This window comes from Eschrichtius robustus, chromosome 5, assembly GCF_028021215.1.
Source record: "Eschrichtius robustus isolate mEscRob2 chromosome 5, mEscRob2.pri, whole genome shotgun sequence".
Taxonomy (NCBI): Eukaryota; Metazoa; Chordata; class Mammalia; order Artiodactyla; family Eschrichtiidae; genus Eschrichtius; species Eschrichtius robustus.
Window position 1 is genome coordinate 82,837,827 of NC_090828.1, and position 24,477 is coordinate 82,862,303.

The 24,477-nt window shown below is 35.7% G+C and overlaps 2 protein-coding genes across 4 annotated transcripts in view; one reads left to right on the forward strand and one right to left on the reverse strand.

The window, feature by feature from the left end:
• The window catches only part of ORC4 (origin recognition complex subunit 4), a 99,689-nt gene extending 83,536 nt beyond the window's left edge, over positions 1-16,153 (forward strand). For all 3 annotated transcript variants that reach the window (XM_068545160.1, XM_068545161.1, XM_068545159.1), the window contains 5 exons: positions 1,513-1,599; positions 12,046-12,154; positions 12,882-12,977; positions 13,063-13,130; positions 15,696-16,153. In XM_068545160.1, the coding sequence (XP_068401261.1) occupies positions 1,513-1,599; positions 12,046-12,154; positions 12,882-12,977; positions 13,063-13,130; positions 15,696-15,884 (549 nt within the window). In that variant the 3' untranslated portion in view covers positions 15,885-16,153. The remainder of the gene's footprint in view (positions 1-1,512; positions 1,600-12,045; positions 12,155-12,881; positions 12,978-13,062; positions 13,131-15,695) is intronic.
• Positions 16,154-21,604: 5,451 nt separating this feature from the next.
• The window catches only part of ACVR2A (activin A receptor type 2A), an 83,308-nt gene continuing 80,435 nt past the window's right edge, over positions 21,605-24,477 (reverse strand). The window contains exons 10-11 of the mRNA XM_068545162.1: positions 23,567-23,697; positions 21,605-22,476 (exon numbers count right to left, since the gene is read on the reverse strand). Coding sequence (XP_068401263.1) covers positions 22,282-22,476; positions 23,567-23,697 — 326 coding nt within the window. The 3' untranslated portion in view covers positions 21,605-22,281. The remainder of the gene's footprint in view (positions 22,477-23,566; positions 23,698-24,477) is intronic.

The window sequence follows — 24,477 nt, forward strand, 5'->3', positions numbered from 1 at the left end:
ATATATATATTTGTATCATAAACAGGGTTGAATACCCTTGGAAGTATACCAGATGAACATAAAATAATAAAACAAAGTAATACAAATAAAAAACTTTGGGAAATTAACTGTAGTCCTTGCTTCTGCAGTTGTTGACTCTTACCAAGTCACTTACAAGGTTGATATATTAAATATATATTTAGATATTGCTTTTTCAGAGGGCCCTATTGAGCTCTAAATTTCCAAAGCCATCAATTTCTCAAAATACATCTTAATTTAGTTATACAAAGTATGTAGTTTACATTGTTGATCACCACTTCCCTCTTGAAGTGTGTCCCTCTTGTTTTCTTCCCCTGGTTTTATTGCTCTCTCTTGGATTCTTTTCCAGTCTTCAACATCTTTCTCAGTCTCTTACTTTGCTCCTCTTTTTCCATTTACTTCTTAAACATTGATAATACAAGTTTTACTTCCTAACCACATCTCCCTCTTCACGTCTCCTGGGACATTCTGTTCCCCATAGTTTCATCTTTGATTTTTTTCTAACCCCTCTCCAACCCTTCATCTCTACTCCCCACTGGTTGATTCTCCATCATACATGTCTTCTATAAATGTGTTTAATTCTTTCTTGTCTTCACACCACTGTGTTAATTCAGACTCATTTTCTTTTTTTTAAAATTTATTTATTTATTTATTTTTGGCTGTGTTGGGTCTTCATTTCTGTGTGAGGGCTTTCTCTAGTTGCAGCAAGCGGGGGCCACTCTTCATCGCAGTGCGCGGGCCTCTCACTATCGTGGCCTCTCTTGTTGCAGAGCACAGACTCCAGACACACAGGCTCAGTAGTTGTGGCTCACGGGCGCAGTTGCTCCGCGGCATGTGGAATCTTCCCAGACGAGGGCTCGAACCCATGTCCCCTGCATTGGCAGGCAGATTCTCAACCACTGTGCCACCAGGGAAGCCCCATTTTGTTTCTTACATGGACAACTGTAGTTGCCTCCAGTTAAGTTTTCCTGCCTTTGTCTTTCCGTACAATCATTTAGCCAAAACTGAAACTCAGGATGACATGACTACTCATCTTCTATCCATATGCCACAATCTCCCTACATTGTTCATGATGTTCCCTATAACTGGAATGCTCTTTGTAGCATACTGACTCATACAGTTTAAGCATTCTTTGTAACACTTTACCTTGTTTTTGAAGTATAGTAAATAACCCTTATTCTCTGTTTCATTTAGTGGTGCATTTTGATCATCCCATTAGTATGACTGTATAGTTTCCCTCTTTAGACTGGAAATTTTGTGGTAGCAAGGGTTATGTTTTATCCTTGTGTCTTTGGAATTAACGTAAAGGGATAAGAAGAAAATCAATAGAGTGGAAATTTGATTTTTGTTTTCCACAAATAAGACCAGCACCTATTTAATAATGGATAAATACCAGATAGAGTTCATGAGATACACCAGCCAGTGAGGCACAAGTTTATATTTAGGTTTTAAACTGCGTTGTTCCTTAATTCTGTTTTGATCTTTTTCCTCTAGAGTCTCTCAGAAGATAGGAGTGTGCGAGACGTGCTGCAGAAGCATTTCAATGTCAGCAAAAGCCTGCGGTCATTACACACGCTACTGGTTTGTATTAGTTTTATTTTTATCACTCATTTTCTTTCACCAGGTAATTATGTTCTGACGGGAATTGGTTAAACCTCTAGATACATTTTGGGAAAATAAACACATCTACTACATTAGGTCTTCCAATCCCTGAATATGGTACATCTCTTCTTTTATTTAGTTATTCTTTGATTTCTTTCATCATCATTTTAGAATTCTCACCTCACAGATCCTGTACATGTTTACAGTGTATACCTAAGTGTTTAGTTTCCTGTGGAACAATTTTAAATGATATTTTGTTTTTAATTTTAGTTTTAGCATGCCCATTATTAGTGTATAGAAATGTGACTGATTTTTGTGTTGATGTTGTATTCTGCAATGTTGCTGAACTAATTTATTTTAGGAGTTTTTTAAATAGATTCCTTGAGATTTTCTATGTAGATGATCATATCATCTGCAAATAAAGAATTTTATTTTTTTCCTTTCTAATTTGTATATCCTTTCTTTCTTTTTCTTGTCTTTTTTGCAATGGCTAGAACTTCTTGCACTATGTTGGATAAGAATGGTGAGGGTAGATAATTGCCAGTCTTAGGGGGAAAGGATTTAGTCTTTTACTGTTAAGTATGATATAAGCTGTAGGTTTTTAATGCATGTTTATTATCAAGTTAAGGTAATTCCCATCTATTCCTAACTTGCTAAGAGTTTATTATGATTGTGTTGGATTTTGTTAAATGCTTATTCTGTATCAATGAATATGATCTATGACTTTTCTTCTTTAGCCTGTTGATATGTTGAATTACCTTGCTTGATTTTCTAATGTTGAACTAGCTTTACATTCCTGGACAAATCCTACCTGGTCATGGTCTTTCACCCAGTAATTATATCTTAAGCTTAAACAGTATCAAGAAAGGGGTACTTAATTGTTCTGAAAAGTAAAATTTTTCCTTCTCTTAGACTATTTGATACTAGTCTAATATTTCTAGAAAATTATTTATTCATTATTACAAAAGATATGGCAAATACCTTTCAAAGAGAAAATAATTTTGGTTTCGTGAGTTTCTTCGTGATCACTTCCATTTATAATAATAATGGGTATCATTTATTAAATAGCACATGAGTCAGGTGACCTAGTTACTTTACCAGTGTTATGTCTAGTTATATTAATCCTGTTTTTTTATCTTTGGGTGTATTTTATCCTTACCTTTGAGGAAACTGATGCTCTTTGAGGTTAAATAACTTACCCCAGGTCACACAGCTACTAGATGGCAAACCCGAGACTCAAATCCAAGGCTGTCTAGCTTCAAGCTTATCATAACTGCTTTACTATATGGTTCTGCCGCTTTTTACAGATTCTCCTTCTCCATTTCTGGTCTTGCTTAGGAAACTTAAGAGTGTTTTCCTCTCTATATACTTTCCCTCTCGTTAGCACATCCCCCTCCCATTTATCAAAACCACACTGCCATTTTCAGCAGCAGCTGTCTTTATCACAGAAGTATTACAGGTACTAAGAATTTTTAGAGTAGAGATTTTACTTACTTATGTACCAAAATTAGACTTTATTTACTAGCTTACGGTATATGGAGGATACACACACACACGTATATACATAAACATATACCTTTCATTATTCTGGGAAAATATCTCTGCCTGAAAATTGTCAACATAAAAAACCATTGTTTTGCCAGTTTCCTATTATATTTTTAATTCAAGGTGATGGCTCAATTTTTGTTTGGGGTTTTCTTGCTTAAGAAAAGTTTTGGAATTGGTGGAAATTATAAAGAAAAGAGAAAGACCTGACTGAGATTAAATACAGTTTGGATAATTTTTCAACAAAAAAAAAAATCAGGAGTTATACACATAGAAAAAAACACCGTCAATGCATAGCCTAAAGTAAATTTCAGGTTGATAAACCTAACTTTATGTAGAAAAACAAAACTTTTTTTTAAATTAGAAGAAACATATAAGAGAATATGTTTGTATTCTTGAGGTAGGGAAAGATTTCTTACAAAAGTTACAGAGATCACCAGTCATAACAAAAAAGATGGTTAAAGTTAATGACATTGAATTTTTAAATGTCTAGACACTGAAGGATACCATGGATGAAGTGAAGACTGATAAGGAGAGGAAAAATGCAATGCATATATCATCAACACTGTCCATAATATATAAAGAGCTTCTACAGTAATCAATAAAGGAATGAACTGACCAGAGGGCAGACAGCAGAAGCAAGAAGAACTACAATCCTGCAGCCTGTGGAACAAAAACCACATTCACAGAAAGAGAGACAAGGTGAAAAGCAGAGGGCTGTGTACCAGATGAAGGAACAAGATGAAACCCCAGAAAAACAACTAAATGAAGTGGAGATAGGTAACCTTCCAGAAAAAGAAATCAGAATAATGATAGTGAAGATGATCCAGGACCTCGGAAAAAGAATGGAGGCAAAGGTCGAGAAGATGCAAGAAATGTTTAACAAAGACCTAGAAGAATTAAAGAACAAACAAACAGAGATGAACAATACAATAACTGAAATGAAAACTACACTAGAAGGAATCAATAGCAGAATAACTGAGGCACAAGAATGGATAAGTGACCTGGAAAACAGAATGGTGGAATTTACTGCTGCGGAGCAGAATAAAGAAAAAAGAATGAAAAGAAATGAAGACAGCCTAAGAGACCTCTGGGACAACATTATACGCAACAACATTCGCATTATAGGGGTCCCAGAAGGAGACGAGAGAGAGAAAGGACCAGAGAAAATATTTGAAGAGATTCTAGTCGAAAACTTCCCTAACATGGGGAAGGAAATAGCCACCCAAGTCCAGGAAGCACAGAGAGTCCCATACAGGATAAACCCAAGGAGAAACATGCCGAGACACATAGTAATCAAATTGGCAAAATTTAAAGACAAAGAAAAACTATTGAAAGCAGCAAGGGAAAAATGACAAATAACATACAAGGGAACTCCCATAAGGTTAACAGAGTTTCTCAGCAGAAACTCTACAAGCCAGAAGGGAGTGGCACAATATATTTAAAGTGATGAAAGGGAGGAACCTACAACCGAGATTACTCTAGCTGGCAAGGATTTCATTCAGATTCAACAGAGAAATCAAAAGCTTTACAGACAAGCAAAAGCTACGAGAATTCAGCACCACCAAACCAGCTCTACAACAAATGCTAAAGGAACTTCTCTAGGTGAGAAAAACAAGAGAAGAAAAGGACATACAAAAACAAACCCAAAACAATTAAGAAAATGGTCATAGGAACATACATATCGATAATTACCTTAAACGTGAATGGATTAAATGCTCCAACCAAAAGAAACAGCCTTGCTGAATGGATACAAAAACAAGACCCATATATATATGCTGTCTACAAGAGACCCACTTCAGACCTAGGGACACATTCAGACTGAAAGTGAGGGGATGGAAAAAGATATTCCACGCAAATGAAAATCAAAAGAAAGCTGGAGTAGCAATAATCACATCAGATAAAATAGACTTTAAAATAATGTTACAAGAGACAAGGAAGGACACTACATAATGATCAAGGGATCAATCCAAGAAGAAGATATAACAATTATAAATATATATGCACCCAACATAGAAGTACCTCAATACATAAGGCAACTGCTAACAGCTATAAAAGACGAAATCAACAGTAACACAATAATAGTGGGGGACTTTAACACCTCACTTACACCAATGGACAGATCATCCAGACAGAAAATTAATAAGTAAACACAAGATTTAAATGACACAATAGATCAAATAGACTTAATTGATATTTATAGGACATTCCATCCAAAAACAGCAGATTACACTTTCTTCTCAAGTGCACACGGAACATTCTCCACGATAGATCACATCTTGGGTCACAAATCAAGCCTCAGTAAATTTAAGAAAATTGAAATCATATCAAGCATCTTTTCTGACCACAACTCTGTGAGATTAGAAATCAATTACAGGGAAAAAAACATAAAAAAATACAAACACATGGAGGCTAAACAATACGTTACTAAGTAACCAAGAGATCACTGAAGAAATCAAAGAGGAAGTTAAAAACTACCTAGAGACAAATGACAATGAAAACACGACAATCCAAAACCTATGGGATGCAGCAAAAGCAGTTCTAAGAGGGAAGTTTATAGCTATACAAGCCTACCTAAAGAAACAAGAAATATCTCAAGTAAACAATCTAACCTTACACCTAAAGGAACTAGAGAAAGAAGAACAAACAAAACCCAAAGTTAGCAGAAGGAAAGAAATCATAAAGATCAGAGCAAAAATCAATGAAATAGAAACAAAACAATAGCGAAGATCAATAAAACTAAAAGCTGGTTCTTTGAGAAGATAAAAAAATTGATAAACCATTACCCAGACTCATCAAGAAAAAGAGGGAGAAGACTCAAATCAATAAAATTAGAAATGAAAAGGGAGACGTTACAACAGAAACCGCAGAAATACAAAGCATCCTAAGAGACTACTACAAGCAACTCTATGCCAATAAAATGGACAACCTGGAAGAAATGGACAAATTCTTAGAAAGGTATAACTTTCCAAGACTGAACCAGGAAGAAACAGAAAATATGAACAGACCAATCACAAGTAATGAAATTGAAACTGTGATTAAAAATCTTCCAACAAGCCAAAGTCCAGGACCAGATGGCTTCACAGGTGAATTCTATCAAACATTTAGAGAAGAGCTAACACCCATCCTTCTCAAACTCTTCCAAAAAATTGAGGAGAAAGCAACACTCCCAAACTCATTCTATGAGGCCACCATCACCCTGATACCAAAACCAGACAAAGATCTTACAAAAAAAGAAAATTACAGACCAATATCACTGATGAATACAGATGCAAAAATCCTCAACAAAATACTAGCAAACAGAATCCAACAACACATTAAAAGGATCATACACCATGATCAAGTGGGATTTATCCCAGGGATGCAAGGATTCTTCAATATACGCAAATCGATCAATGTGATACACCATATTAACAAATTATAGAATAAAAACCCTATGATCATCTCAATAGATGCAGAAAAAGCTTTTGACAACATTCAACACCCATTTATGATAAAAACTCTCCAGAAAGTGGGCATAGAGGGAACCTACCTCAACATAATAAAGGCCATATACGACAAACCCACAGCAAACATCATTCTCAATGGTGAAAAACTGAAAGCATTTCCTCTAAGATCAGGAACAAGACAAGGATGTCCACTTTCACCACTGTTATTCAACATAGTTTTGGAAGTTCTAGCCACAGCAATCAGAGAAGAAAAAGAAATAAGAGGAATACAAATTGGAAAAGAAGTAAAAGTGTCACTGTTTGCAGATGACATGATACTATACATAGAGAATCCTAAGGATGCCACTAGAAAACTACTGCAGCTCATCAATGAATTTGGTAAAGTTGCAAGATACAAAATTAATGCACAGAAATCTCTTGCATTCCTATACACTAATGATGAAAAATCTGAAAGAGAAATTAAGGAAACACTCCCCTTTACCTTTGCAACAAAAAGAATAAAATACCTTGTAATAAACCTATCTAAGGAGACAAAAGACCTGTATGCAGAAAACTGTAAGACACTGATGAAAGAAATTAAAGATGATACCAACAGATGGAGAGATATACCATGTTCTTGGATTGGAAGAATCAATATTTTGAAAATGACTATACTACCCAAAGCAATCTACAGATTCAATGCAATCCCTATCAAATTACCAATGGCATTTTTTACAGAACTAGAACAAAAAATCTTAAAATTTCTATGGAGACACAACAGACCCCGAATAGCCAAAGCAGTCTTGAGGGCAAAAAACGGAGCTGGAGGAATCAGACTCCCTGACTTCAGACTATACTACAAAGCTACAGTAATCAAGACAATATGATACTAGCACAAAAACAGAAACATAGATCAATGGAACAAGATAGAAAGCCCAGAGATAAACCCACACACCTATGGTTAACTAATCTGACAAAGGAGGCAAGGATATACAATGTAGAAAAGAGATTCTCTTCAATAAGCGGTGCTGGGAAAACTGGACAGCTACATATAAAAGAATGAAATTAGAACACTCCCTAACACCATACACAAAAATAAACTCAAAATGGATTAGAGACCTAAATGTAAGACCAGACGCTATAAAACTCTTAGAGGAAAACAAAGGAAGAATACTCTTTGACATAAATCACAGCAAGATCTTTTTTGATCCACCTCCTAAGAGTAATGGAAATAAAAACAAAAATAAACAAATGGGACCTAATGAAACTTCAAAGCTTTTGCACAGCAAAGGAAACCATAAACAAGACAAAAAGGCAACCCTCAGAATGGGAGAAAATATTTGCAAACGAATCAGCGGACAATGGATTAATCTCCAAAATATATAAACAGCTCATGCAGCCCAATATTAAAGAAACAAACAACCCAATCCAAAAATGGGCAGAAGACCTAAATAGACATTTCTCTAAAGAAGACATACAGATGGCCAGGAAGCACATGAAAAGCTGCTCAACGTCACTAATTAGAGAAATGCAAATCAAAACTACAATGAGGTATCAACCCACACCAGTTAGAATGGGCATCAACAGAAAATCTACAAACAACAAATGCTGGAGAGGGTGTGGAGAAAAGGGAACCCTCTTGCACTGTTGGTGGGTATGTAAATTGATATAACCACTATGGAGAACAGTGTGGAGGTTCCTTAAAAACTAAAAATAGAATTACCATATGATCCAGCAATCCCACTACTGGTCATATACCCAGAGAAAACCATAATTCAAAAAGACACATGCACCCCAGTGTGCATTGCAGCACTATTTACAATAGCCAGGTCTTGGAAGCAACCTAAATGCTCCTCGACATACGAATGGATAAAGAAGTTGTGGTACATATATGCAATGGAATATTACTCAGCCATAAAAGGGAACGAAATTGGGTCATTTGTTGAGACGTGGATGGATCTAGAGACTGTCATACAGAGTGAAATAAGTCAGAAAGAGAAAAGCAAATATCGTATATTAACGCATATATGTGGAACCTAGAAAAATGGTACAGATGAATCGGTTTGCAGGGCACAAGTTGAGACACAGATGTAGAGAACAAACGTATGGACATCAAGGGGGGAAAACCGTGGTGGGGTGAGGCTGGTGGTGTGCTGAATTGGGCAATTGGGATTGACCTCTATACACTGATGTGTATAAAATTGATGACTAATAAGAACCTGCAATATAAAAAAATAAAATAAAATTCAAAAATTCAAAAAAAAAAAAGAGACCACCTGAGGCCAGATTAAAGGAGTGCTGGCCCTGCATACACCCTGATCCTTATCAGCAACCCTGGCTTTGAACCATTGTTATAAAACTCCTCACTAAATCCTCCCGGGTTGGCACCCACAGTTTTTGAGGGCAGGAGTCTGCTGTCTCTCCCTTTGCCTGGCAAAGCAATAAAGCTATTCTTTTCTACTCCACTCAAAACTCTGTCTCTGAGATACAATTCAGCACTGGTGCACGGAGCCTGAGTTTTCAGCATCCCAACCATAAAAAAAAATATTGAAAAATAAAGGAATGAACTAAGAATATGAGTACAAGCAATCCACCAATGTAGAATCCCACATGACTTATAAATTGCAAAGATATTTAACCTCTCCAGTAATTAGGGAAATGGTACAATTTAAACTTTACAGTTAAACCTTTTTTTCTGCCAATCTGGTGGGTGTCAAAAGTTTATGTCTGATGATATGATGACTGTTAACGTTTGTTGCTGCTAGTAGTGTAAATATGTATAGGTACTTTGGAGAGCAATATGGAAAATTAGGTATCTAGAGAGACTCAAATACACAAGAAGGCATGTACAGTATTGTTTATTGCAGCCTTGTTTATAATCCATCCCCCAAAATGACAGATACCCATCAATAAGGGAAAGAATAATTAAATGTGCATATATACAAAGGAACATAACAGAAAATAAAAGAATAGACCAGAATTGACATCTGGACATAGATGAATTCTCATGACAGATGTTTAGTGAAGAAAGAGTAGCATTAAGTACAATATGGTATTTATATAAAACTTGAAAATTACTCTGTATTGTCTAGGAATACAAAGATATGTAGTAGAAGGATGAAAACTTGCATGATTTTTTTGCATGGAGAAGAGTAGAGAGTCCAACCAGGGCAAGAGACAGGGGCTTCAACTCTGTAAGTTTATATTTCGTAAGCTGAGAAAGTGGTCATGGATATTCATTATATTATTCTCTTGCCTTTTTATATGTCAAAAATATTTTATAATAAAAGGAAAAAGAAAAGGTAAGAGAAAGGGAAGGAGCTACTGGGTACCTGGATCCCTCCCAGTATGGGGAATGAAAGACAAGGATTACCCAACTTTTTTGTTCAGTTAAGGACCCTGGGCCCTGGTTAAAAAAGGGAGAGTTCAAGGCAATAGAAATAAAAGCAAAAATAAACAAATGGGACCTAATCAAACTTACAGGCTTTTTTTTGTACAGCAAAGGAAACCCATAAACAAAGCAAAAAGAAAACCTAAGGACTGGGAGAAAATATTTACAAATGATGTGACAGACAAGGGCTTAATTTCCAAAATACACGAACAGATCATACAACTTAATAATAACAACAGTTAAAAATCCCAATCGAAAAATAGGCAGTAGACCTAAATAGATACTTCTCCAAAGAGGGCATACAGATGGTAACGGGCACATGAAAAGATGTTCAACATCGCTAATTATTAAAGAAATGCAAATCAAAACTACAGTGAGGTACCACCTCACACCAGTCAGAATGGCCATCATTAAAAAGTCTACAAATAACAAATGCTGGAGAGAGTGTGGAGTGTAAATTTATGCAGCAACTATGTTGGTGGGAATGCAAATTCGTGCAGCAACTATGTTGGTGGGAATGTAAATTCGTGCAGCAACTATGTTGGTGGGAACGCAAATTCGTGCAGCTGCTATGGAAAACAGTATGGAGGTTCTTCAAAAAACTAAAATAGATTTGCCATGTGATCCAGTCATCCCGCTGCTGGGCATATATTTGGACAAACCTATAATTCAAAAAGATACATGCAACCGTATGTTCATAGCAGCACTAGTCACAGTAGCCAAGACATGGAAACAACCTAAATGTCCATTGATAGATGAATGGATAAAGAAGATGTGGTACATATATACAGTGGAATACTACTCAGCCATAGAAAAAGAATGAAATAATGCCATTTGCAACAACATGGATGGACCTAGAGATTATCATACTAAATGAAGTAAGTCAGAAAGAGAAAGACAAATACCATATACTATCAATTATATGTGGAATCTAAAATATGACACAAATGAACTTATCTACGAAGCAGAAACAGGCTCACAGACGTAGAGAATAGACTTGTGGCTGCCAAGGGTGAGAGTGGGGTGGTGCAGGGATGGATTGGCAGTATGGGATTAGCAGATGCAAAATATAGGTAGAATGGATAAACAACAAGGTCCCACTGTGTAGCACAGGGAACTATATTCAATATCCTGTGATAAACCATAGTGAAAAAGAGTGTATATATATGTATAACTGAATCACTTTGCTATACAGTAGAAATTAACACAACATTGTAAATCAACTATGCTTCAATAAAATAATTTAAAAAAAAAAAAGAGTTTCTAGTGTTAATGTCCCAAATATTACATGGCATATACTTACACTAAGAAATTACTCATTGTTTACCTGGAATTCAAATTTAATGAGATGTCATGCATTTTTTTACCTGCTAACCCTATTTATATGACTAAATTTAAATGCTGAGTCAATTATATTTCAATGAAAAATAAATTTTTAAAAAATTAAGTAAAATTTAGATGTTGGGAAAGTTACAAATAAAGAAATCTTCAAATGCAGAAGTTTTTGTTAGTCATTAGACAGAGAACTTGCTACATGGAGGCAACTTGTCCTTGCTTTCAAGGAGAGTTGTTTCTTGGTATAATTTTGTTTTTGTTTTTTTCTTTTTAATACAATTGAATATAAAGTAGCTCACTTCTATCACTTAAGACTAACCTGGATTGGTTGATTGGGTGGTAAGAAAGTTTTTACAAGTCACACTTCTGCCTTTTTGGTTTGGTTTAGTCTGAGGCTTTAATTAGTAGTCTTACTTATTTTTGGTCTCTTCTCCTCACCCTACTCCTTTTAAAATATTTTTCTTTTGAGGAGCTGTAAACAAACAATATGTGCAAATGGAAAGGGGTAGAGAGAGCAGCAAGAATTTTTTAATGCTTTACATTTATACAGTTACATGGCATATGAATTGAAATACTGTATTTTAATAAAGCTAAATATGAGAATACCTTTCCCAAGCATTACTATTTACTCTTTCATAACTCTCTGAATTAAGAAGTTTTGTTCAGTAATATCTCCAAAGTGCCTAAGTAAATATGCAGTTGTTTTTCCGATCTGCATTTCCTTAGATGCTTGCTTTAAATCGTGTAACACCATCACACCCATTTATGACTGCAGCAGATCTGATGGAGGCAAACCAGCTGTGTAGCATGGACTCTAAAGCAAATATTGTACATGGTGAGAAACCTGCTTAATTAGTAGTCTTTTAAATGTTTGAGTTTATGTAATGGTATGATTTTCAAAATTATAATTAACATTGGGTATAGTATTTTACATACAGAATACTTTTATATCCATACGTCCTTTAACTCAGCCCTTTAAAAGGTATTGTTCCTTCCATTTAAAGTGAAAGAAACTCGAGGCACTGCCTTCCTTGCTACATTGTAAATCCAGCTGAGACTGTATTGCAGGCGTTCTCATTGCACCAAGTACTAATGAAGAGCATTGGCTTTTAGCCATTTGGGGTTCACTATCCCTTTTGAGAATCTAATGAAACTTCTCCTCTCCAGGAAAAAAAAAAATTAGATATAATTTCCAGGGGATTAGAGATTCTGAATAATCGAGGGCCCTATGTAATTTTAAAGTTGTATCATAATTGCAGCTCTGGTTTATGTGGTTAAGTGTTAGATAGTATTGCCTCGAATCCTTGTACCATCTCTGGAAGTTTAGAAAGATCCTATTTTACATATATGAAAACTGAGCTCAGGGAGGTTGAGTAACTTTCTTAAGATTATTCAGATAATAGTGACTGAAACACATTTGAACCTAGAGGGGTGTCTTGACCTCCCTCCACCCCTCAAAACCATAATCTTTCACTTTATCCTTCTATTTGGAGGAAAGTTATTTCAATCTTATGTATCAGTAAATAAACTATACCTCATAGTTTGTTCCCCTTTTATTATAGGTCTGTCAGTCTTGGAAATCTGTCTTATCATAGCAATGAAACATTTAAATGACATCTATGAAGAGGAGCCCTTTAATTTTCAAATGGTTTATAATGGTGAGATGAGACATTGATATTTTCTAACACTACTACCCCCACTGCTTATTTGAAGCTACTAATGCTGTCATTGCTTTCTGTCCAGAGTTTCAGAAGTTTGTTCAAAGGAAGGCCCATTCTGTTTATAATTTTGAGAAACCTGTTGTCATGAAGGTAAGATTTTAATTTTTAAAGGCTTATTTTTACATCTGATTTGATTGTATATATCATAGTTGCACTTTCATTAATTTTGAAACATTAGGTATTATCATAGGAATTTTATTCAAAACAGACCAAAAAAAATCAATCTAAAAATGAAATGTTTGAATCATTCTGAAGAATGCAGCCAGTTCTTTTTACAGTTTTGGGGGTATACTGCCCTCTACTGTCTCGTCCTAGAACCGGCATCGTGCAAAGGATCTACTCGTTACAGTCATAACCCTATCCCTTTATACCTCTAAGGTTGGCTTTATAATCTCAGCAGTAAAAAGAGACCGAATGAGTCATTAAGAAAACAAAGAATCTCATTGGCTGGTGAGGGTATACAGAGAAAGTTTTGTTAGGGGTGAGGCATGAGTTTTAAAACTTGAGGAACTTTATTCTGGCATACCATTGTCCACCAGAAATATGAGCCACATAATGTAATTTTAGATTTTCTAGTAGCAACACAAAAGTTAAAAAAAAAAGTGAAATTAACTTGGACAGTAAATTTTATTTACTGTACCAAAATCTTTTGATCTATAGTCAATATAGAAAATTATTAATGAAGTTTTTTATTTTCTTTTGTGTTAAATCTTTGAAATTCTGTGTTTACATTTAAAGCACATCTTAATTCACTGACTATTTATTCACTGGAAATAATTGCTGTTTAGATTCCTTAAATTATTTAGCTGAAGTAGATTTACATTATGAAATTGTTTCAAACATACAGATCTTCTAAGTGTTAGTTTTTAAATTAAACTTAATAAAAATTAGGGCTTCCCTGGTGGCGCAGTGGTTGAGAATCTGCCTGCCAATGCAGGGGACACGGGTTCGAGCCCTGGTCTGGGAAGATCCCACATGCCACGGAGCAACTAGGTCCGTGAGCCACAATTGCTCAGCCTGCGCGTCTGGAGCCTGTGCTCCACAACAAGAGAGGCCGCGATAATGACAGGCCCGTGCACCGCGATGAAGAGTGGCCCCCACTTGCCACAACTAGAGAAAGCCCTCGCGCAGAAACGAAGACCCAACACAGCCATAAATAAATAAATAAATAAAATAAATAAACCCAAAGTTTAAAAAAAAAAAAAAAAAAGTAAGCTGAAATATTAAAAAAAAAAAAAAAAATTAAATAAAATTAAAAACAGAGTCCCACATTTCAAATGCTCAAGAGCCCCGTGTAGCTAGGTTACCTATTGGACAGCACAGCTCTAGAGGACTTTATGGGAAGAAACACCTTTTTTGATTTTTTTTAAGCAGTGGTCCCATAACTTCTTTAGCATCCTCTATAAGGGATTAGTAGTCAGAATTTTATTTCTTACAGCAACCAAAAAATGTGAGATCAGGGCATTGCCATTTCTTAAAAACAATAGGAAAAGTATTTAGAATACTGGAGGTTGGTTTTTTCCTCCCTTCTTAATGTCCATATTTGTCTGATAGTCATAGCTTGTGGGAGTTGTATGAGTGGAAAGGTTTAGCTGAGCACTTAAATTTTTATGAGTAATTTGAAGCTGCTCATTTCTACATTTTAATTAAATGAGAAAGTATTTTGCTACCTAGAAATATTTTAAATCTCCTCAGTTTTATTCAGCCAGTACCTGCAGCCTCTGGTATTTTCTCATTTTCAGAAATTAATGGTGTCTGAACTGTTTCTCTTTTCATCAGAAGAATTTTTGTAGTACATAAAGAATATATTCCAACAGTATTTTTCACAATGAGGCTTAAGAATAGAAAGCTCATAATCTATTTCAGTGTATCAGTATTTAATGGTTAGTAGGTCATGATTTAATGGTTTATTTTTTTATACATTAATAAAATACCTAACAAACATGGTTAGAAAAGACATAATACATGAATGTTAGAGGTAAGAGGAAGCAGACAGTAAAGAGCCCTATTAAGGTGGGGAAGATGAAAGAAAGGGACTTTCTGACAGGTTGTAGTGGTCTCTGTCAGACTTCTTAGGGAAACAGGAGCCTGTCTTCTCCTCCATACCCGTACCACTCTGCTGAATCATTTATTTATAGGATTAGCTGAACAGGTGTACTCCTACGGGTCTTTCCTGCCTCCCTCTCTTTTTACAGCTATATTAAACTTTTACACAGCAAAGTCTTACAAAGGTAGAAATAAAATGTAAAGGCGAATTTGAGTAACCTAGGCAATTAGTCAAAAAGTACTGGTCTTATCAGATCTTAGGTTTTTATAGAGAACTGGAAACTGTTAACTTAAGTTAACAGGAGTTAGGAGGAGATATGACATAGAATGAGGTTAGGAACAAAAACCATGTTGTACAAACTGAATTAAGTTTGCCCTGTTTATATTCAGTGATGCAGGGACGGATAACTGTATATTGACACTGCCTCGTGTGATGTGTGAAGTTTTTATGAGGTTGGTGAGAGTTGTTTTTGAACTTTACTGATATCTATTAAGTTTTGTTTCCTGGTACTCTATTCCACAACTGACCAAAATCCTAACTGTTCTCTGAGTTAATGTTGTTTACTTTACTTCCCCTATTCAACCTAAACTATTTCTTTCATCTTTCAGGCCTTTGAACACTTACAACAATTAGAATTAATAAGGCCCATGGAAAGAACATCAGTAAATGCACAGAGGGAGTACCAGCTGATGAAACTACTTTTGGATAATACGCAAATTATGAATGCTTTGCAAAAATACCCTAACTGTCCTACAGATGTTAGGCAGTGGGCAACATCCTCCCTAAGCTGGTTATGAATATAACCATGGCTTCAGTTGTGAAGTTTCAGGCATACTTCTCTAAAGAATGTTGTCCTTTAACAAGATATGTTATTACATTTTCTTATATTTATAAAAATGTATTTTTGTATTTATGGGAGACTGTTAACACATGTAGCATCATGGCTGCGCCTTGCCTTTGAATCACGGCACATGAGCAGTTACATGATTTATAATTCCAGTAATTTAGATTATGTTGTAGGTAGCTGTTCAAAAAAATAAATATGACTATTTCAGGGATTGAATCATATGCTTATTTAACACTTGTGAAGTATTTATGTGGTACATTTGAAGAGTTCACTTCAACCCAGCAGCCAGATGTTTTTACAAACCTTAAACAAAGCAGTAAGGAAACAATGGTAAGAGTTGAGGCGTAATGAGTAATGTTTTGGTCCTTTGGGAGGTGCTGCAGTTTTTCTGTATTCATGGAAATTTGGGATTCTGTCCCAGACCCAGGTCTTCTAGTTCAGGAGACTGATCAGTTTGGCTAGAAGATGGTTCACATGGAAGAAAAAAGCAAAAAGTTTGAACGTTTTCTTCCAGGCTTCTTAAAATATGGTACTCATACCATCTACAGAAGAATCTTTTGTAGCATGTCTTAAAATGCAGATTCTGGGGCCTGGTCTAGGGACTAGCATTTGTCTTTCTGACACAGGCAGTTTAGGGGATCCTGTGAACCCACCCCCACAGATAATGGAAAGTGTATGAAGGTGCTAACTAAACCTGCTTGTATCAAAATGTGGAGCCCTAGGAGGGAGGAATGTGGGAATGGCAAAGCATCAGGAATCCATGAACTAATGCTGGTATATGTTTAAAGTGAAATTTAGTAAGCATTCGTTAAGTGTTAGTGACTTCATTTATTCAAAAATATTTGATTGTCTATTATTTTCATGGAAGGTTTACTAAAGACAGACTCCCTATCCTTGTGTAGTTTGTAATCCTTTTAACTGTCAAAGACCTTATGATATTTAGTTACTGTTGTTTACAGGTGAGAAAACTAACACAGTAGTGGCCCTGTCCAGAGGATTGACAGACCCTGGAATTCAACTCATTTCGTTGACACCAAAACTCAGTAATGTGTTCCTTACCATGTATTTTTAAAAGTATACTCTAAAAAACTATTTACTTGGTTTTTAAGAAGTATTGCGTTTAGAATGGAATATGAGATTTCTGTGCATAAAAATAGCTCTTTAGTAGTTGCAACCTGTTCTTTGCATACCGGCATTCTAAGTTTTCAGATCACTGTCATTTACTTTTCAGCAGTGTATTATGAAAGCTAAGGCTTGCACCCTGGTTCTGTGCAATAGTCTACAGAGTTTTAGGGGATATTTTGCAAAAATACTTCCCATGGTGGCATCACTATTACCGGAAGCAAGGATTTTGCACTTGAGCTAAGACTGTCCCTTTAAAATTTCTTCTCAACTGTTTAGAGAAGTACCCTCTGCTTAAAGGCACTGACCATAAAAGCACCCAAAGAACTGGCTTGAAGATTGCAAATTTTTATCAGCTTAAGATGCCACTAAAAGGTTGAGAGCCCTCACCTGCCTTACAGAAAATCCATCAATATCAGTGAAAGAGCTATGAAACACACTAGAAAAAATAGGTTAGCAGAGGTCATACAAATGAAGCATGTGCCTACATTTCAAGGACATTTTTTTCAGAGGAATGTTGATGTTCCCCTTTCCACATTCCCTAATACAGAGAAGCTAAATATACTTAAAATTTTTTAAACTAACTTCATCTCTTAAATTGCTTAAACCATCATGAATAAAATAAAAACCAAATCTGAAAAGGCCCTAGTAAAAAGCTTTCGAGAATTATGTAAACAAATACGGCTTAAAGATATTTTCATTTACTAGAGGAGGAATGTAGCCTGTTAACAGCACAATCAAAAGACTGAAAACCAGGTGAGGAGGAATGTTAGCGCCATCAGTGCAGTTTTCACTCACGTGATTCCCTCCAGGTGCCCTACCAAGAACAGGATCTTATTAAGAAAAAAACAAAGTCTTTCCAGTTTTGTGGACATGCATGTGAATGGCTCTGAGGAGTTAAGAGCTGTTGGTCCAAACTTACCACATCATAATGCTATATATGTTGATTATATACTATTAACTGTCTGAAGAATCTGTTTTGCAGAACAACGCTGTGGAAACAGTTTCGGTCTTTCCGTAGAGATTCCTTGCAGATTCCACCATGGTTTGCATTTTCATTTGGTTTTAGAAGACAACACAGGTTCTTTCAAACCACCATAACCTAAGTGTTGCCCTTTCCTTCACCTTTACCCTAAATAAATTGAGAATCCATGGGTGTGGACTGTGACGCTCAGTGTGACAAGGTAGGGCTCTTCCACCCCCACTGTCTTCGAAAGTCATGGGATAAACAAAGGAATTTGCAACACTAAAAATGTAAATGAATGCTAGCTTCCTTGGTGAGCTCTCTTACCGATTACCCTAAGTGAAAATACCAGAATTCTTCTGTTCAACTGGTAAACTAGTTATAGCTGGGAAGAGTAGTTTATGTCTTTGATGTCTATTACCTAAGCCACTTTTTTAAAATCTCCGTATGAAAAGCCAAGGTAACTAAGGCCATTTAGCCTCTCTTAAAATTGGCAGGACCAACATACGTAGTTTAGTGGGAATACAATCTGCTGACACAACAAAGGAGGGAAATGCCACAACTGACAAACCTCCCTTTCACCTATTCCCCATTCTTGCAAATCTCAAGGTGTGAGCCTCACTATAAATTATAAAGCTACTGTTCCCCTCTTTAAGAACGTATAACTAAAGAAAAACTTCATATGCAAATCATACCATATTTATTTTTTTATTTAACTTGGGAATGGAATGGGGATAGCATACATTTTATTTGTACAATATTTAACAATCACTTACCCAAGGTGGGGTTTTATGGGACTTTTTTTTTTCTTTTTTAACTTTTTGTTAAATACTTGCAGAAAAAATAGCAAGTACAATTTGACAGTAGTACAACAACCTGTGCCCAAAACACTGACAAGAAATACAGAGTAAAGCTAAAATAATTGTTTACCAATATTTTGAGAGGTAACAAATAGGATATGGGTTGAGACTGCATAAAAAATGTACTGCTGGTTGAATATCTGAGGTAAATGATGTTCAATCAAGATGCTACTTGTATCATTTTGCCCATAAATCAGTAAATAATTTTATGCACATTATACCAAATGTTCCTAAAAAGTAATATTTTAAAAAGGTAAAAAAGAGAAACTGGAAAATATCCGTGGTGAAGCATTTTTTTAAAACAGTAATCAGTTTATTCCACTGAACTATGATCTGGCCAGGATTTTTTCCCCTACCACCTGCATTTTACTTAAATGTAGCTGTTACCTAGGAGTGAGGAAAGGGGGAAGAAGAGATTCTTTTTAGTTTCAATGATATATGACTCATTTTTAAGTTCTAAACTTTTTTTTTTCCTGATTGTATTTTCGAAACATCACCTATGAAGGATAGTGCAAGTTCACGGGACCAACAATTGTGAGGCACAGTCTCTGTTCTGGAATTCACAAGGTACCTGTAATAAACATTCAAACAAGAATCACACATCACATGCTAAAAACTTCCTAGCATCTAAAATACATACAAGAGCTGTGCAGGGCATAAACTTCGAATAAAGCCAAACACTGGTTAATCCATCAGTCCTATGGCAGTTGATCATAAAGCATTCCTTACATGGAGATCTGGGCAAGGTAAAGAGTATAAGTTAGAGCAGCAGTTCTGATGGGTGTCATAAAGGCAAAATACAAGACGAATCATAAGGAGCACCATACACATGAGGAAAAAATTACTGGGGTCTCAGTGTACCCCAAAACAAATCATTTTTCTTTTTTTGATCTTTCTTTTTTTCAGTATCCCTAAGCTCAAAGTTTTTATTAACTTGCCCACTTACACTGACTGTAAACCAAACGTGAAAATGCCCTGCAAAAGAAAGTTTTAACAAGACTAGGTATCAGGACAGGTAGTCACTGGAACATTCTTACTTTACTGCTTATAAAAAGTATTTTTCTGTCAATGTAATTCTCAAAAGGATACAGGTTTTAAAATTGGTTAGCTAGAGTTAAGTACAATACCCAGGATTTCTAAAAATTTTTTCTAACATGAAGAGAAAACTTTATTTTGTGAATAAGTGGTCTTATAAAATTTATCTCTAAGATTCACATAAGCCAAACATTCATCATAATATTCCCTTTTGTTTTCTTTTGGTTTGATTTTTTTTTTAACTGTTAAAAACAGGACTGTTCACAACAGGTAGAAATTAGCCTTTAGGAGACCAACAGCTTTCCTGTATGAACATTCTCACCATCTTCCCTTCTTAATCAGTTTCCAAGTGGAAGCAAAACCAAACCAAGTACTTTTTGAAATAAAGGTGAACTCAGCATTGAAATGGGAATTCTTAGAAATACCACAAAGCCTTGGGTACATTATGTGGCCAAGAGCACAAAGTTCTGTATGGTGTGTGGCACACAGACAACAATGCTGTTACTCTTCTTTCCCTCCCTGCTTAAGGAGTCTGTTGACCTATGTATTATTTATAAATAATATAATTTATTATTCCCAGAGATTAAGTGCATGTTTTATGTAAAATGTAGTGTACTGTGTGGTTAAATAGCCATTTGAAGACAACACATTCACAGTGAGCTCCTGATAGTGACACGTAAAAAATTCTTTTATAAAATTAATGTATGGGTTTTAAAATGACCTGACAAAAGAAGTACATAGCATAATACTGGCTATTTGTTGGTCATCAGTAATCCAGAAATTCAGGAAATTAATGTTTTACTTTGGCCTATAAATTTGAGAAAGAATCCAATTATATTCTAATGTAATATTGTTTTGAAAAGCACTTTGGCACCTACCTACCGTCAATTCCATTTTCTTATCAAAGATAAGGCATGAACTATCCTAAACTAATATCAGGGTTAGTTGTAAAAGCAATTCGTGGGAGGAGGCTAAGCTATGTTACCTATATCAACATTGGTTACCTCTAAATGTCATTGCATATTTTAAGTTATAAGTTTAACTTGTTATCCCTGATTTGTTTTAAAGCAGTAACATCTGAAATCTGTGCTTAAAAACTTAAATCTCTATCCTAGGATAATTCTTGACATATCACAGACATCAAATATTACTCTGACAAGATGGCACCAAGCAGAAATATAGTGATAAAGTTACAAGTCTCAAAGCAGAGAGTGAGGAATTCTGGGTAATGACACTTCCTGAGGTGATCCTAAAACAGTGATAAAGAATGTCCCACACACTGTTTGGTGAAAAGAAATACACTACAATTTTACATATATAAATAGGAAAAAAAAAAATCTATTTTAAAAGAATTAAAAATAATGAAGAGCTTTCCAGTGTTACAGCTCACTTTAAAAAATTTAAATCATGCTTTAAATTTTCAAATAGTCCCCAAGCACAGCACACCTAGAAAAATATGTAGGTAAGTATGCAATATTTTGGGAACTGGATATAAGATGAAGCTTTAAAACATGGGAGAAAGAGGGGAAAGACACCATTTTTTCATTTCAAAAAACAGCACTTTTTTTTTCCTTAAATCACAAGCTAGCACAAGAAAAGCTAAAACACTGCTTTACAAATGGCCACTTACTGTTGGCACTAAGCATAGCTTACCTTTTTTCTTAAATAACACAGTGAATTTGTAATACCTTGTTACAAAACGGGTCAATTTATTATTCAAATTTTGTTAGTGTTTTCAATTTTATAATTTAGCAACCGTGGAACTGAGGTATACCTTGTTGAGGGAGGTTAAAGTAATGCTTGGAAGCCTCTTTACTGTACCCCACTTAGATGACTTTGTTTATGTACACAGAACAGCAGCACACTAAACATTCACAAGCTGTGTCATATTGGCATTACAATAGTCATTTATAGAAACACAACAGCAAATGCAATAAAAACAAGTTACCCTTTTTAAAATCTGAAATGAAAAGTTTTTGATTTTAAAAAAAAATAGCAGTAGTTCATTTAAGGAATTAGTGTCTTCGGACAGACATTAAGAAATCTGATGTCAGTTTTCAAACACTTGATTAGCCAGGTCCAAAAAGATCCTTGAATTTGGAGAGGGCCACATTCTTCATGTACACTTCTTCAAAAGTTTCTTTTTTTTAGAGTTTGCAACTTTTCTCTTAGTCTCATGTCCTTCATGTCTCTGCTACAGGCAATGCCATTAAGTCTCCCAGAGCCACCTTTTGAAACGAGGGTCTTCTTTCTGAGATGTCCAGGAGACATCCTGCTCATTTCACACAGAAAATAAACTGTAAGCAGTTTCGTTAGCAGCTCCAGTTCAGAGTCCCATTTCTCAGTGTGTACACATGGTGCAACCATCATAGACTAGATTCTTTGGGAGGAAAGTCAACATTTGTCACCATCGTGACCACTGTTACAATGTCCTCTGTGGTAATGATATTTGTTAGTCTTTGCATCTGAGTAATTCTTTCACCTACACATCCAGCTGATAACCTGGCTTCTGCATCGTGATCCCAACATTCTTCTATCGTTTCACAGAGCATTGCCATTCCCTAAAAAGGAAAAACACATTCAAACACCACATCAGTTTTTGTTTTCTATTAGGAAATAGACTAAAACTCGCACAAAGAAATTGCTATTTTTGTGGGTTAAGGAAAGTTTCAAGATTAGCCAAGTTTGATATTTGTCAACATTCACTTTTGAGTATCTGTTATACACAGACACATGGAGAAAAGCACTGAGAGAAATCAGTATTTTTTCTGAGCACTGGGACTATCACAGCAGGTGATTTTTGTCTTTTTTTTTATTGGAGTATAATTGCTTTACAATGTCATGTTAGTTTCTGCTGCACAGTGAAGTGAATCAGCTCTATGTATACATATATCCCCTCCCTCTTGGACCTCCCTCTCCCCGACCCAATCCTACCCATCTAGGTCTTCACAGAGCACCGTTTTTTTAATTCCAAAAATCCCTGACCATTGTTCATAAACCAGGTAATTTAAATGCTAACCTTTGAATTGGATTCAAAACCAAGGCTTTAAGAAGTTTACCAATTTTTGTTTTCTTAGTTAATATCAGCATTTCTACCTTGCAGTTGAAGTAGGAAAAAAGGTTAGAAAGCCAACCTTAAGGATTTTTCTACCTGGCTTTATCCATGTTTCTAGTTATATCTAGACCAAAATAACCAGGGCAGTTTTGTTCCAGCCTTCACCTACTTAGTCTCTTAAGTTCTTAAGAACGTGAAAATCATCCAGTCCCAAATCAAAATGCAAAAACTGTCATGGAGAGGTGAAAACTGGCCGCTTCACTTTCTTAAATGACCTGGGAAGGTGGTGATCAGCAAGGTTACCCGACTAGCCACAGGCTCCGAGCCAGGCATTCCTCCCCTGGGAAGATCTCCAAACAGGGGGCACACTCATCTGCACAAGACCACAGAGCTGAGCTCCCCAAGGCTCTGACCTCACCATCTCCCTCACCAGTGTACATAGCCTTAATTCTGTTGTTTCTAGAACTCAAGTTCAGAATATCCTGTATGAAGACCACCACCTCAGAAAAAAAGAGAAATGTGCAGAGATATCAATCCTTCCTCTGAAAAACATTTTTTATTGGAAATTCAAGTGCAAAGCTAACTATGTAACTTACAGCATGTTTCTGCCAATAATCTCTTAGAACAGGCCTCTTTTTTTTATGCACAACAACTTCCTGCATGTCTTCAAGAGAGGGATGCTGGCCAATTTCCTCCTCAAATGGCAACATGTACTCATCTACAGGTCCTGAAATGTAAAAAAAAGGGGAAAAATCATTTTAATTCAAATCTTCCTAACTTCCAAACTGGAACAAGCTTTCTAAAACACACTCTGTATCACCTTTTCCCAACTGTCATATGCTATAGTGACAGGAGAGAAACAAACGCTCAACTGTACTTATACCGCAGTGTGACGCAAACTAGAGGAACTCAAAAAGTCTGTAATTTGGCGTGTTAACTCTGCTAAGGACTGTGAAAGGAGCTTTCTTACCTGTTCTATAAGGAATGCCTATCTCTGTTTGTATATAGCACATAGGGAACCATGGATCTCTGCATATTAAGGACATAATAGCTCTTTAAGGTACCCACTCCTCTTGCAATTCAGATCAGACTGTAAACAGTAGTGCTTTCATCTCTGAAGATTTTGGGTTCAGTCTGCTATAACCATCTTTTATTCTGACATGCCCAAACCCCCTACACACTCTACATGAGGAATTAGGTACCCTGGAGTCACACCTCTTCTCTGCCCTCACAAGAGCTGCCAAATATTGTTTTTTAAAAATCACAAATGTACTCTACAAAAAGGGTTCCCAACAAGTCAGAACGTGCCTTCACAGACAAGCAAGATTTATTCTACAACATGCTCCTTTTTTTCTTAGGCCTACTCAAATATGGAAATTCAGTTAGGAGTTCATAATAACTAATAATTGATGAGCACTTATGCTGACCAGGAACTTTATATTATTTGCTTCCATTTTATCTTCACAGAGTGAAGGTGGCATTACCCTATTTTACAGATAAGAAAGCA